This window comes from Hippoglossus hippoglossus, chromosome 1, assembly GCF_009819705.1.
Source record: "Hippoglossus hippoglossus isolate fHipHip1 chromosome 1, fHipHip1.pri, whole genome shotgun sequence".
Taxonomy (NCBI): domain Eukaryota; kingdom Metazoa; phylum Chordata; class Actinopteri; order Pleuronectiformes; family Pleuronectidae; genus Hippoglossus; species Hippoglossus hippoglossus.
The window spans coordinates 20,902,809-20,918,773 of NC_047151.1; the positions used below are offsets into that span (position 1 = coordinate 20,902,809).

The window sequence follows — 15,965 nt, forward strand, 5'->3', positions numbered from 1 at the left end:
TCAAGGGCTAGCTGGTTAGCACAGGCAGAAATTAAATCAGCCTTGCTGAGCGCAGATTGACTGAATGCGGGTTGCTGCCATTTCCGGAGGTTGGAAAAAATGAATCCGACAATGACATGACTTGCAATTTCAGTTAAGTGATTCAACTACCCAAGTATACTAAGGCTGATTCCTAAATTACCATAACAATTGAGCAATTGGAGTAATAATTTTTGCCCATCCTTGGAGGCTCCAATTACTATGATGTATTTATTTTGTTTGATTGGAATATGCGGAGCTCTTTCAAGATGAATTTGCTGGGAATGAGTTTTAATGCAGTGGGCCTCTGTGACCCCACAATGAATCTAAATTCCATTTAATCGAGAGGGGAGCCCTGGGAATTGCCACAGGAGACAAATATATGCTCATCTCCAGAAGACGATTATTCATCATGATAATTATTTCAACGCTTCAATTAATTTTGACAACATTATTTGCATGTGCCGCCATTTGGCACACCTGTTTGCCAGTGGGTCTAGGGAAAATGGAGGGGAAGTAAGGGCTGTCGTGTAGAGATAAACATGTCCTTCACCCACTGCACAGAGCTGCTTATCACTTATGTAAATGTAGAAGCTATTGACGAGCATATGATGTTGAATCAGGAGAACACTTTAATATAATGTGTGTAATTAGCAGTTTCTGGTGTGAATAGAGCCTCATGTTTATAATGAATTGTGTATAATTCACAGACCATTTGTAAATCTGCCATTCAAAAAAATATATGCATAAGAAAAGTAAAATTTTAGAAGGGATATTTTTGTTTGAAATAATAATGACATATTTTTAACCACCCCTCTAGTAACATTCGAAATGAAGAAAGGCTGATATAAGTATTATATATTCACTTTGAAAAAGATAGCACATTTTATACATTTCTGGTGTTTTATTAGAAGTTCTGATATCCATAAGAAATTATATATTTGTAGTTTTATGTACCCTAGTCACAATTTTCTCTAGGGCTCTAGCTAGATGAGGGAGTTTTGTGTTGGTTGACCTCTCCTCTGATTTTTAACACACAGCCATGCCAACCATAGGCAAGTGATTGCATCATACTACTGTACAATGCTTTGGCTGGATTAATTGTGGAGCTGTACCTGAAGTCATGGGCCTTAATTGTTCCCTGTAAACTGCTGGATCATCATGTTCCAGGATGTTGGAATGATTGTCCGCAGTGTTGTAATGACCACACCTATGCAGGAGTGGTGGCGGTCCATTGGCCCTGCCTTTGGAGGGAGAGTGGCCTTTCTCCTTAGCCGATAGACCCTATAGGTGGACTGGTGCAGTGCCAGTGTCTATCAAGGCCAACTAGGGGAACTTGAGTGGTCAGAGTCCGAGATCTTGAGGGACAATGGGGGGGTGGGTTTTTGGACAACACGAGTGGAAGACTGCATATACAAAAATCTCCTTTGCCTTGGCAGCAGAAATGGCAACAAAGCCGTCAAGCAGCTTATCCCATTTTCGCAGCTCTGGCTACAGGCGGTGGAAATCATCCCTTAACTGTGAGTAAGCGAGTTTGCAGTTCATACACACAGTCATAATAATAGCTGGTGTTTGGTCCGGGTGTAACTCATAAAACAACACGGCTGATAAATCGGGACACATAAAACAGCGAGGTTAAAGAATAGCAGTAAAAAGAATGATGAAAAAAAAAAAAAAAGATGTGGAAATCTTACTTTCTACAACATTAGGCTTTGAAAGGTTGAGTATGATAACTGTAAAAAAAACATAGAACATTACTTGAAAAAGACTTCAGCAGGTTTTCATGGAAATAAAAAGTTCAGCTTTTGCTTTTACTGAGGGTAATCGTGGCAGGAAATTGACCTGGCATGTCAAAGCCATTCATCATACACTGGCAGACTGATTCAAGATTTTTATTAAATCTTTTCTTTTCATCCAGTTGTTAGAATTGTCCGGAATTGTTCATGGACACTGTAAAAAAAACCCAAAAATGTGCCAGTTCAAACTTCAGAGATCTGGCTGTATAACCACAAATACAAACATTAAATAACTGTTTTCTTAGGCTGAGTGCTTGTCGCGATGAGTGAACTGACCTTCAATTACTAAAAGAGTTCCCCTTATCATCACCATCTAAGGGCAGCCTTAATACCGTTGAATGCCGTGTTTGTCTGAAGGGATATTAGCTACATCATTAATTACGAAGGTTTGACACCCCTCTTGTGCACAATCTACACAAAAGCACACACAACCACACACAGGAACATATGCACACAGATGCTCTTTATACTCACTATACATTTTTCACCCCTGTATATGGTGCAGCTGGAAATAATTTATAAAACTGCGACTCCAGAGATTTGAGAGGACTTGCATCACACATATTCACACATATCATTGCACTGGTTTTCAATACACACGAAGTTAAAAAGCCCTGACCCCCTGGTCACTGGTCTTTACTTAAGGTCTATAATTTTTGTGCTCCTAGTCACTGGAATAACTTTCCTACGCATTTGAGTTCATCTCTGACTGTGTCTTCTTTTAAAAGCAGAATTAAAATATTTTTTTTTTTCTGTTGCCCTTCAAAAATAAAAAATTGAATAGTTTGTGTGGGCTTTCAGATTCTGGTTGCCTGTCAATTAGTTGTGACGGAGCAGCTTCTGAATGATTCTTTACCTTTTCTAAAATGAACTTCTATTTTAACCCCTACCTCCTATGCATGAAATGGGCTACATGTTGCCCTGCTTTGCTTTAAATGTAATGTTGCTGACTGGAGCTTCTCTGGAAAGCAAGCAGCTGCTGAGCCTTCTGAGAAGCAGACATGCATGTAAGTGGCTGCCGGATGAGTTTCATTCTTGTTTTCATCATTGTAACTATCATTTCATCAAAATAATCAATTTCATATGATGTACTCATGTCACCTTCTTCCGGAGGTTGAAAGTAATTTAGTGTTTTCTGTATTTCTTTCATGAAGATAGATTGTATAAAAGTACTTTCCATTGTGGACACATGAGCACATATTCCATCTCTCTGCCTGCTGTCAGCTGTATTTTCTACTTGAAAGAGAATTTACATTCAGATCATTGGTCCATCTGAGTGCAAAACCTCAGCCTAGTGTATAATTTGAATATAAATACAAATGGAACGGACATTTAGAGACCAAAGCGAGCATTACAAAATATTTATTCGATTTCTTGCAGGATATAATGGTATGCCTGAAAGTACTATGTGTGCATGCTTTTACATAAATGACTCCTATTGAGCCTCACACAGTCTCTGTCTAAGTGATTGTATGCCTTTCTGGCTAAATGTAATTTTGACCTTTATGTAACGACAATGGGACAATCAGGAGTTTTTTTAAATTACAAGGCATCAACATGCAATTGTGGTTTAAACACGTCAAATGACTCAAATGGGACATTGCCCCGGCTGGACGGCCGTCAAGGGACACTAGGGACAGAACCTTTGTGGGATTATCCCCATTATATTGAGATTTCGGACACAAATATCTGTTTATTCAATCTCCATTTACTGTAAACAGTAGGAAGCCCATGAAGCAGCTGTCTTAGAAGATAGAAACAGGGCAGCAGAGACGACAGTCATTGGTGCTGTCAGTTTCGACCATCAAAGACCAAAAGAATAATATTTCAGCTTTTGATAAGGTGACCTGAGTGTCACTGAATAGTCTAGAAATAGAATTAAACAAATTAGCTGTGTAAAAACAATTAATGAGGCGATCTCTACAAAAGGACCCTCTCACCATTCTGGCTGATGTTTTCTCTGTGCTTTGTCTCTGTTGTCCTTTCTAACCACACTGTGTGTGTGTGTGTGTGTGTGTGTGTGTGTGTGTGTGTGTGTGTGTGTGTGTGTGTGTCAGAATTGAGAAAAGATTACGGGCGTCTACACACATGCCACTTATCCTAACTGATGTCTGCATTAGCGTAACTGTCAGCATGTGACTGTTTGTTGGTTTGTGTTTAACCAGTGGCACATCTGGATTTATGTTAGCCAAGAGGGCTCATAGGCTAAAAATGTTTTGTTGTGTGTCTGGTCCAAGGGAAGAGGGATTTGGTATTATTGAAACTGCATGTGCAACCATGCAAGTGAGTCCATATGTCTTCCATCAAATGTGCTTAAAAAGATGTCAACAAAGCGTAGGAGAACTTCACATGCAGCACTTCCCTATATAGCAAAATTACACTGGAATCACAGACAGAGTAAACACAGGACTTACCAAGGCTCAACTCCACTTGAGGCAGCTTGGGCGTGAGAATAACACCTGAGGGACAGAGAGAGGAAAATAGAGGGGAGGGCAGATAAAAGCAGAGGGAGATAAAAAGGAAGGAAGAGCAAAGCATTAGAACAATGGCAGAAACAGAAAATAACACAGTTCAGAACCTAAACTCTTGTGCCCCTTCAATTTCCCAGAGACCAAATTGTCTACAATTGTCTGTGTGTTTGTACAGTTTGAAAAGTCCCAAATCAAGGAGGTTCAGTTTACAATGCTATAAAATAAAAACAGCTGAAAATGTTCACATTCTGCAAGTAGGGAATTGTTAATGTTTTCCTTCCTTAAATGAGTATTTAATCAGAGCTGTCACTTTAATACAATCGACTATTTGATTAGTCAACAAATTACCCGAGCACTGAAGAGCTGTTCCTTAAAATGAAAAGGGACAAAAACAACCCAAAGACGAGAGGGACCCGCTCATGCATGTCCCTCAGAATAATTTGCCAATTTGTCTTCCCCTATATATATTTATGTGAAAGAACAACACAAGAGAGATGTCTTTAGAAATATATCAGACATACATTAAACACATTTTCACCATGTCAACACAGAACATCCATATATTATGATACTTTTATGAGATGAACCTGGAAACTTTTCATGGACCACGTGGCACTGTGTCGCAGACCTATACCACAGACACAGGATATAAAGTAGATAAAGATAGACTATAGGGTTGAGCAATGTCACTGAATGTGTATATGATGATGTCTAGAATGAAACATCATGATGCTTGGTGACTTTGTGGCTGGGGGGGTGTGGAGTGGGGTCTCACAGAATCCCCGATTATTCGCTCAAATGCTAATAATCAGTCGCAAAAATGATTAGCATTAGCAATTCAGTGTGGCAAATATTCTGCTGCCGCTTTCAAGTCAATGTCAGTGATGCTACATCAGCTGTAGCTAATTAACTTGATGATAGGCCTAAATGAAACATGGCCGTTGTCAGTGTGTGTGTCCTCTGTGTGCCGCTGTCAGTGTTCGTCAGAGACAAGAGAAGAGCCACCGCTCTGTAGCACCACTGTACAGTCACGAGTGAACCGAGTGTTTCTGAGCTTCCAACAGAGTGAGTCATCTTAGCGTTTGGCCTCATGTCCCTGTCAGGGATGGCACCGTCCAAAACGAACATTCATATGGATAAATTAAACTTACACATTTTATGTTTTTGCACCATGAGCTTCAGTTTTTGCATTAAAAAGCTCCCCAAAAAAACGTGGTTGTGACTTTCACTAGTTTGTGGCTCTATTATTTCAATGTGTCTGATACTGATGCAATCTAATCAACATTTAAGTAAGTTAATTATGTACGAGATTGAGTATCAGTATCACAGACACAAGACTATTACAAGACGTGGATCAGGAATATCAGGCCATAAAACCTTGTTCAGGGCATAAATCCAAAAAAATAAGAAATAAGCAATATATTATGCATGTAGGTAGAAAGCTCATCCTTCCACTGGAGCAACTGTTAAGAATGAAGCTATTTTAGTCTGAAAAAAAGAGCTTGTCAAGTTCCTTCCATCCATATATTATCTAAGCCCTTTATCCCAGACATTGGGCGAGAGGTGGGGTACAACCTGGATAGGTCGTCAGCGTATAGAAGAACCAACATACAGAGACAAAAAAACAATCGTAATCACATGTAACACCTAAAATCAGTTTAGAGTATCCACTTTTAGGACTTTGGGAGGAAGCTTGATGAGGCAGAAACAGAGAGAACTCCAAACTCCACCAAAAAAAGGCCACGGTGAAGGCAATTTGGAAAAAGGACCTTCTTGTTGTGAGGCGACAGTGCTAACCTAATATCTAAAAATATCTACGACTGGTCTGAGATTCTAAACATGTCAAGTTTCCCAAAGCACTACAGCGAATGGCATAACTGTCCATTTCACATTATACAAACACATTACAGTCTTTGTGAACAAGAGTTTCTGGGTAACTGTCGACCTTGAGGGATTATGCCATAATGATGAGTAGAGAGGACTGACAGTAACACCTGTCACCAGCGCTGTCTCTCATTCATCTCCTTCCCAGTCCAACACACAACCAATCAAACGATGAAACACCTGCGTGATGGTGCCACACTTTGAAAACCACTTAATGGGGTTTTCCATTTTCTGGGGTGCCTGGACACAATTGGCCTCTGTAAGGCTCATCAACCACACTAATGGGCCATGGATAGTCGATGCTTACTGATGTATGGGCACCACACAACTTAAGGTAATACCACACACACGGAAAAGTATTTACTTGTATTTTTTAATTGTTCCAGTCAGGCAGCTTTTATGCCAAGTCAAGGTTTGTTTATTTGTAATTTGTCAGGTCGGTTTATAAAAAAAAAAAAAAGCCTTTCATTAGAAAAAAACATGTCTTAAAAGACTTAACAGAAAAAAGACTGACTAATCAACAGTCGAGCACCAAATGGATGCAATATTAAAGAAAGTGCAGGGCAACACTGCATATCAGAAATATGTTAAAAGCCCACATGTCCTGCCTGTCCAAAACTAAAACCACTGACCATCTGCAAGGAGAAGAAAGACACTGCCAAGAAAATACTGAGGAAAAACTGCTCGTGGGAAAAAGCACGATTTTAGAGCTTCAAGAAAAAGAGGTTGTTTTATAGTAGCTTCATACCAAGGGTAGCTTAATAGTAAAGGGCATAAAATGTCCTTTCCCTCATAAATCACTGGAGATAATCTCACAATATTGAGAAGGTTTCAATTGTCAGTAAAACATTTTCAAGGTGTTTCTTTAGAGCTTCACAGGCTTTCTTAATGTTTTTGGGTTTACTATGTTCTGGATCTCAAAGTTGAGTTGTCAGTGATTACAGGCATGTTATAAATAATGTTAAGGGGAAATTTGCCATTTTAAATAAAGTATTTTACTTGAATCCTTTGAAATATATTTTTTGAAATGTTCACTTGAATTAATGCAAAAGAAACAACGGTACGGAGATTGCTAAAGAATAACAGTCATTATAAACTACTAAAATCATTAGCCTGTGCCCTCTTGAGAGTCACGTGGCTAATCTGGTCAAAAGAAACCCCCAAATACACAAGCAACTTACAGTGCATTTTGAAATTCAGCACATATCTTGACAAATTAGTGAATAAAATCTAAATTTGCTTGTGTCTTCAAGTTTCAGTGGACTGAATTCTGTCAGCCGCCACACTTGTCAGGATGGGCTACATTTGCATAGACAGGCTTATGCAAACTTAGTGCAATGTGTGTCATGCATGCAAATACAGTAAACATCTAATTAATCAGGTTCACAAATAGCTGAAATATGTAAGCAAGTAAACACTCAAATAGGACAATTAAGTATGTAAATAAACTGTCTGCATCGCTATCTGGTTTTCACATTACTCTCCTTATTATTCCATTCCTCAAGGGTCATGTCTCCTCGTGTTGTCAACACTAAGGCTTCCTTGTGAGTGCTGATGAAACTTTAATAAGCCTGGTTGACATGTTGTGAGGTGGCAACAAAGAGCCCTTAAGCTAGGTGGGCTGAAACAGTGCCAGCTGTTGGGTCCCGCCTCTAATGCCACGTTCTCATCAGGGACTGTAGCTTTAAGAGTCCAGTTGTTTTAGAGGACTCCATCTGTGCTACACACACACACACACACAACAAAACCAGTGGTAGTGGGTGCAAGATGGAGGTCTGTGAGTAGAAATAGTGGTCATAAACAGTATGTAACAGTAAGCTAATCCTCTCTCTTAGTGATTCATAAATAAAACATGTGCAGTTACATTTCAAACAAGATATTGTAATAGTTCCTCTGCTTCCCACTATCGAGGGATGGGAGGACAACACAAAAAAGACCACCGCCACTACTGTTCCAGATCGTTACTGTTAGCCGGTGGAAGTTCGCTGTCTCATAGGAAATCACACCCACAATCATTTTTACATTAGGGCTCCAAATGTTACGTGCTGAACAGAACAGACTACCGTTGACCAAAAGAAGAAAACAAAAGGGCGAAGACATGCGTGAACGTCTGTGAGGTGTTTCTAGAAAGTTTTTTTTTTTTTTGCTCACCTTTGGTTCATTGAACCGGTTCAATTTGTGTTGTCTCGCTTTCTAATGTTTGTTGTGGCTAATTCCGACTCTTGGAGATCAGTGGCCTTAGTAATGTGCATGATGTCGGGGAGTGGAGCTTCTGAAGGACCAGTAAAGGGAGGTTTTTTGATTTTGTTTTGAGTTTAAATATCTTTCCCCCACAATCACTTCCAGCACGTTTAATGTCTGAATTTTAGAGCACAACTTGGAGGTAGAGTGTCCTATAAATAAAGCATCTGACACGATGCTTCCATAAACACTTAACGGACAACAGATCATGTTGCCTCTTTGAGAATGAATTCTGACTTTATTAATTTCACAGTGTTCCGGAGCAGGTCTGGAAACTGTTGCTCACATGTTCAGCGAGTCAGTAAACCACAGTTATTAAAATCATGAAGAAAACGATGCACAACCTGAGGACTGAACACCTGTCATGTACACTGTGACACCATTCTTGTCTTTGAGCTCTGCACACGCATGCATGTCATTAACCCTCGGTGAGAATCCGGCTGACCAAATCAAATACACAGAGTCTAATTACACTAATTACCCATTACATGAGGAGAGGTCAACCACCTGTACTGTCCATCTGAATCCCAACAGGGATCCAGCTGCAATGTGTGGAGACGTATGTGGAGAGAAGTGGCACAGGTGTGGTATTTATAATCGATATCCGCTGGCATTATGAATATGGTAATAAGCGCAGCAAGGCGACAGGCAGGCAGGCAGCAAGCAAGCAGGCAGGCAGCAAGCAGGCAGGCACATGCACATTAACTCCCAGAGAAGCCCAAAGCAAATGAGGTGTGCCTGCCCCGCTATACTGCAGTTTCATCTGGCTCTAGGAATAACAGCACAGCCCCACCGTACCTCCAATCTATCACCCCCGTGTCTGCGGGTGGTATCAGTGGGGAAAAAGGCATGCTGAAGGGAGAGGAGAGGGTCATTTATTAGGATGTGAGCAGACTGGGTGATTTCTCCGGAATGACAAAGTTAATTAATGTACAGGGACTTAAATTGTCCATCTCGCAGACGATCAATTTAACCCTCTTCCCTTCTCGTTGCCCTGCTTCCTCACCCACCGTACGCCGTGATAACCGCTCACTAGCTTGTAACGGCAGATACTGTGGAAGGGAGAAATGTGGGGGAGTGCGCAAACAGATTCCACAGGGGATTGCTGCTTATTCCTGACTCCGCAAAAAATAATTGTGTAAAAAGCTCGGAAATAAAGCTCGTGGCCGCTCCGGTCCCCTTCATACGCTACCAGCTCAACTAAGAAAATCAAGCAATTTCCAAAAAGGGCTTTGATAAACCCTCTCCCAAAGCGTATAGTACACATTCCTAATCACTCCTGCTTATCCTCTTCATGAATAGATATTACATGTAAGAGCCTGTGCCTAACAACAAATCCTGCTTTATGATTTGAAATACTATTTACTCTGGATTTTGAGGTGTGATATTAATAATTCACTTATGTGGCTGGCTCATGAGATTTGATATTTCAGGGGTATAACTGGCCGTGTCTCAGTAAACCAGTCCCACCCAACGACAGACACCGCCACCAACGGCACTACAGATGCGAGCTGATACACAAACACTAATTGCAGTCCTTCTTCCCTCCAACTTCTTTTTTCAAATCTCTCTCTTCTCGCTTCCCCTATTTTCTGTAGTTAAAATTGCCTAAAACGGCACCTGCGCATCTTCTCTGAAGATTCAGTCATCAGCCCGGCTAACGTGCCTCTTACTCGATTGATGTTTGGAAAAAAAAACAGGCATCCCATTAGAACAAGTGGTGCTGAATGGGAGTGTGAGTTATCGTCACATTACCGCCCTGAGAGATTGAGGAGTTGGGGGGGGGACAGATGGTTTCGTTGCCAGGGTTTGGTGTTGTGTTGTGATTCAGTCGGATGTGTTGAGGAGGTCTTGACTTTGGCGTCGATGGGAGATGGAATGCTGGGGGGGTCAACAAGGACACGGAGGCAAACTCGGCTAATCAATAAATTGGTGATGCAATGGAAATCACTTGTGTTGCAACTTTAATGGAAAAAGCCATGTGTCTATATGCGGATTCTAGTATGAATAGTTAACAGTTAAAATAAGGTAATTTTACCTCTTGTGTTTGTAAAATGCCGATTCAGCCCCACCTTAATAAGCACTCAGCAGCACCCGGAGAGGTCCCAGTCTTCCCTCCTGTCACGAAGGAGGAGATAAACTATTTCACCTTGCGACTGATAATGTGCGGTTGTCAGCCCGTCTTTAGTGTCAAACATGGTAATTATGTGGTTTGCGCTTCCCTTTTGTCTCCCAGGATGCTCGGGGAAAACAAAGCGGAGGTACAGTGAGGTGTTTGTCATTACCGCTGCACTCCCACACCTGTCAGATGTCATCTCCCCAAACTGTGACTGTGTGATTTTATAGCAGCGCATATCGAGGGTTCGTGATCAGGTCATAACTGTTGGAGTGAGAGCATGTATGTGTGTGTGTGTGTGTGTGTGTGTGTGTGTGTGTGTGTGTGTGTGTGTGTGTGTGTGTGTTGTTGTAGTGGTGTGTGCATGTTTCATTATATCCATGTGTGTGTGTGTGTGTGTGTGTGTGTGTGTACTTGTGGATGTAGGTGGTTCTGCGTGTATCCGTGTGGTTCGAGGCAAAGGAGACAAGGCATCATGAATTGCGCTTTCATTCCTCTTTGTACGGCTCCATTTACTTATCCCCATGGGGAAGATGATGGCGTTAAGCTCGCATGCCAATGGAAATGCTCAGCCGTGCTGCATGCAGCGTGGGTCTTTTTGGTAAGCAGAGGTATTAAACTTGGAGAGCAGGCTTTGAGGCATCCCTGATATGGCTAATCTCTTTAGCATTCTCCTGTTGTGATGGGCACTGAGACATCTAGTTTGCCTCTGCCAGTGCTCATTAGTGACAATACTTTCAGGCTATATGGAATATAACTGCAGTAAAGAGGCGAAGTGCACACACACACAGGAACACATCTCCACAAGCACAAATGGCCATGATCATTTGCAGGCATTAGACAGTGTTTTTCAAACTACTTTCTGCTCAGCAACTAAATAAAACACAATGCAGACTCAAACCAAGTGAGGCAGAGTTTTCTGACATACTTTGCCACATTCTGAGACCAACAAATTTGGGATTTCAATTCAACCACACTGGAAAGACCAAATATACATAACTGGAAGCTTGGAGGAAGGCAGGCAGTGAGTTTCAAAATCAATATATGATCGATATATATGTTTCAAATTATGATGTCGCTTAACCCCTCACTCCACTTGTACTTAATATTAATGACAGGTACAATTGTTCTTTTGTCATAATTACAACAACATGACCCTGAGGTATGAGTTATCCTGATAAGCCAATAAAACTGCAGTGAATTCCATCAGCTGATTATTGATCATTGTGCTTTTAAAATTGTTGCCCTCTCTCACTCTTGCTGGTACCTCCACCCTTCGTCCTCTCTCTTTCCTTCTCTCTCTTCAACACACACATTCTGTCTATGTCTGCGTGTTAGAGAACAATGCAAAAACAAACTGAGGGAGAATACGCACAAACTAGACATCGCTCGAATAAGCATTTATAGAAACAGTAGCATGTTATAGAGCAGACAGAAACAACTGTGATGCCATCCAAGGTGTTTCAGTGTTAAACTGCATGAGGAAGGACAGAGGAGAGAGAGGGAGGGTGCAGATTAAGAGACAGACACACAACACAGTGCAGTCAGCTCACCGGCAGCAATCAGTCCTTCAGGGTCGGCGCTCAGTTCCTTCATGTCAACCATGCAGTGTCCCAGGTGTTGGATGCCGTCCTCCATCTGTCCAGCTTGCCTCTCAGCTCTCCCTCCTGCTCCTCCGACTCCTCTCCCACCTCCTCCACGAAACACCACAGTCCAGTCCAGTTCCCCGGCTCACACGCAGCCTGCCAAGCGGAAAAGCTGTCACGAAGATAGCAATCCTGCTCGCCTCGCTTTCTTGCTGCCTCACAGCTCGCTCGCTTGCAGCATTAAAGATGCCTTTTGGAAACTAATATGGAAGAGAGGGACCACGAGGGACCTGGAGCAGAGGTGGGGAGGGAGGGAGGGAGGGAGAGCGGCAGAGAGAGGGGAAGGGAGGACTGATGAGGGAGTGAGACTCCGAATGAAAGAGAAAGCAGGACAGAATTGATGTTATGTGCGATACACAGCTCTATCCATCAATCTTGGGCTGTCAGTGGGGCACCTCGACCAGACTGCACAGCGCAACACAGCCAGCAAGACACAACTCTGCCCACTCTCTCCCTGTCTCCCTCCTTTTCTCTTCTCACTGCGCAGCCACTGCTGCATCCAGACATGGCAGCAGGGGTCCCTCTGATTTCTGACATCCGTCTCCCTCCCCTTCTCCAACCTCCCCTTGCCACCAAGACACACCATTCCCTTTTCGAGCAGCGAATCATTTAACAAGCATCCGACTGTTTAGCTCCATACGGTGAAGCCAGCATAATGCAGCATGTTATTTTGGAAGTTACATATGGAAGATGGTAATGTCATTGCTCAGTGCAGCGTTTAATCAACAGGTCAAACAGAGACAGTAGCAGAGATGATAGTGGTTTCCTATGTCATTTAGACAAAACTGTGTTAATGATGATGCTATGCTGACGATACACAGTTATATGTACCTGTAGAACAACGTCTAACTTTAGAGGCATGTGTATCAGAAGTATAATTGACCAAATGGATAGGAACTTCCTGCTGTTAAATAAATAAATAAATAAATAAATAAAAGGTTGCGTTCTGAGTTGTTCGATAAACTATACCAGACATGGGCATTTATTTCAGAATCTGACTTAATAACAATGGCTGTATTATTTCTGAAATTTGAAACATTTAACCCTTCGGAAGGATCTTTGATTCATGGCTGACATTCCAGGCTCATATCCAGGCTCCAGACCAACACAAATATTTATCCTTGTAATACTGCTAAACTCCAATATTCTATGCAGAAACTGTTACCCATGTATTTGTAACTTCCAAATTAGACTATTTATACCCTTTTCTCATTTCTATAAATTTTGTTTTTGTGAAGTGTATTAGGACCATAAATGAGAATTTTACACTTAAAATAAAATCTACTAATACATTGATTGATCACACACATGTATATCTGCGCACATCTGGAACAGGCATCTGCAAATACTACCCAAGATTTTGTTTTAATCAGCATGTGTAATAAAGAGGCGCACTGACAGAATAATGCAGCTCTCCTCCCCTGTGCCTTTATTTGTTGCCCTCCCCATATCTACACCCCCTCATACTGTGAAGGTTATTGTTAGTTATTTGGCCACCAAGGCCATGATGATACAGTAAGGCCATATCTAAAATCAATGTTAATTTATACCCTGCTGAATAGAAAGGGTGTTGTGGTCTGAGCTCAAGCTCAATAACGACACAGCGTAAGCAGAAGCCTCAAACTCCTGGAGGAAATAAGGCGGGGGGGTTGGACACCATCAAATTTATTATGGGAAACTAAGACATGTCACATTGAAACTTTGTTCATATCTCTGTGTTATATGAGCTACAGAGAAACTTTTCACGATATTCAATGAACCTATTTAGAATATAAAGAATGACATAATTAACACCACGTCTCCAAAACTAAATATTTATATATAACACTGCTGACAATTTTTAGATTTGTTTGAGTACACATTAAAAACTAAACTAAGCCGGTAAAGAAAAGTAAAAAAAGTTAAAAGGTGAAACAAATTTGCAACCCAAACATTGTTTTAAACATTGTATATTTTATGGTTTTTAAGTGTATGATTACTGCTGCTTCAAATAAATAATTCACAAAGACAGCTATGAAAGCGTGACTAAATTGTTTTTGTTCTCTTTCCATTGGGGGTGGCTACAGGAGATCATCTGATCTGATTTATGATTGATTTTGCATAGGTTTAATGTCGGATGCTGTTCCTGACACAATCCTCCGGGATTCAGACTGGAACTATTAGAGCATTAGCTCGTGCACCCCCAGTGGCTGGGTTGACCTTACAGCACCTGGGTATTCTGAGACAAGTCCACCTTCCAAGAACTAACCAGGCCCAACCCTGCTGGACTTCAGAGACACTGGGAATGTTCTGGGTGGTGGCTGCTGCCGTTGTGTGTGAAGTGTGAGTATACCTGTATGTGCCTCAACTAAACCACCTATGAAGATCTGGTATGCCTGCTGCTCCTACATGGTTGTTAGGAGCACTTCTAATACTAGTTGTAAAACCCTTTGTGGTTATTGCATTGTACCAGACCTGCAAGCTGATCCTATTTATGTGGGTCGTCTCCAAGAATAGTATAAATTCAATATAACCTGAAATAGCCTTTCTTTCATCTATTTACAAATACAATTTTGGGTCAACACATTTTTTCCTCAGTGATTTAATCTAAAGATAGTGTTTGAATTGTCAGATTTTTCTTGTTACTCAAACAATAAGATAAAAAAAAAAAAACTGGTGAAAGCAGAGATACAGATCACACGCGACTGGTCTGGGTTGGTGTCAGGGCCAAAAAACCTAAATGAAGATAAATTGGTGTCTGCAGGAGCAATAAGACAGAAGATGAATCCATTCTGCACGAGGAGGTTTCTTCTTCACTTTCTTCCACTGCCTCCGTCCTTATCCCTTCATCCCTCTATTGCCACATACTGCTTGTTTTCCACCACCTTTACTCCCTAAAACCATCAAGACGAACGTTGTGCTTCCACGGCTTTAATGGAAATGTGGGGGCACACACATTCACATGAACACCATCTTGAGCACAAGTGTGCACGATCGCTCGCACAACATTGCAGAGAGGAAAACAGGTCTGTGGTGTGATCCATTAACAATCTATTACATTTCTTTTTAAGGCGAATGTGTTGTCTTATTAAAGCCTGACTGATAGAGGGGACTAGAGAAAATCAATAGACAATGCACTGGAGATGGAGAATAGTACAAGTACTCGGAGGAGAAGAAGAGAAGAAAATAAACATGCCCTTTTTAGCTATTCAGCCCCAAAGCCTGGATAACAGATTCTCACATTTTCCCATTCCAATAGCACTTGAGGCCAATTAGAATTTGTGATACACTCCTCCTCAGTATTAGACAGCCAATGGCTTGATTCGGCATATTGTCTGGGGCACAGGTTACACAGCTGTAGTGCAGTGAAGGCCCCAGCAGGAGACTTCCCATTCTCATGGTGTAAATACACACTGTGGCCAAAATGGGCAGGATAAATACTGAGGGCAACATCTGGCCTCTTTCAAATCAATGTCTTCATTCATGCAGGAGAAATTATACATTTGTTCAATATACAATCACATAGATTTGCAGCTTGTTTTGTTGTATTTGAATGACATATTGGGTATTAAAGTTTTATTTGTTGTTTCAGAAATTCAGCATGTGCTGCATGTGGCAAACACAAGAACAACGAGTACAACAAGAACAACATCAAAGTGTTGGTCCTCTCGACAGCTACTGTACCCCCGCTGGGTGCCCTTTCTTTGATTTTAACATGTTTGTGCCACCGATTTTACAAAACAGCAAAGAATGAAGCCACTGCACACACAGGGTGACAGCACGAACAAAACATTGGCGATTGAAAGATGAAAAA

At 41.3% G+C, this 15,965-nt stretch overlaps 1 protein-coding gene across 11 annotated transcripts in view; it reads right to left on the reverse strand.

Moving 5' to 3' along the window:
- inpp4b (inositol polyphosphate-4-phosphatase type II B) overlaps window positions 1-15,965 on the reverse strand; it is a 196,569-nt gene that overhangs the window by 114,654 nt on the left and 65,950 nt on the right. For 5 of the 11 annotated variants that reach the window (XR_004614566.1, XM_034591944.1, XM_034591933.1 and 2 more), the window contains exon 2: window positions 4,229-4,273. Coding sequence is in view for 9 of the 11 variants with exons in the window: in XM_034591944.1 (XP_034447835.1) it covers window positions 4,229-4,273 (45 nt within the window). In the remaining 2 variants the exon portion in view is untranslated. Of the gene's footprint in view, window positions 1-4,228; window positions 4,274-12,079; window positions 12,679-15,965 lie in introns of those variants that run through there. The other 6 variants (XM_034592030.1, XM_034591925.1, XM_034591916.1 and 3 more) reach the window with 6 other exon arrangements.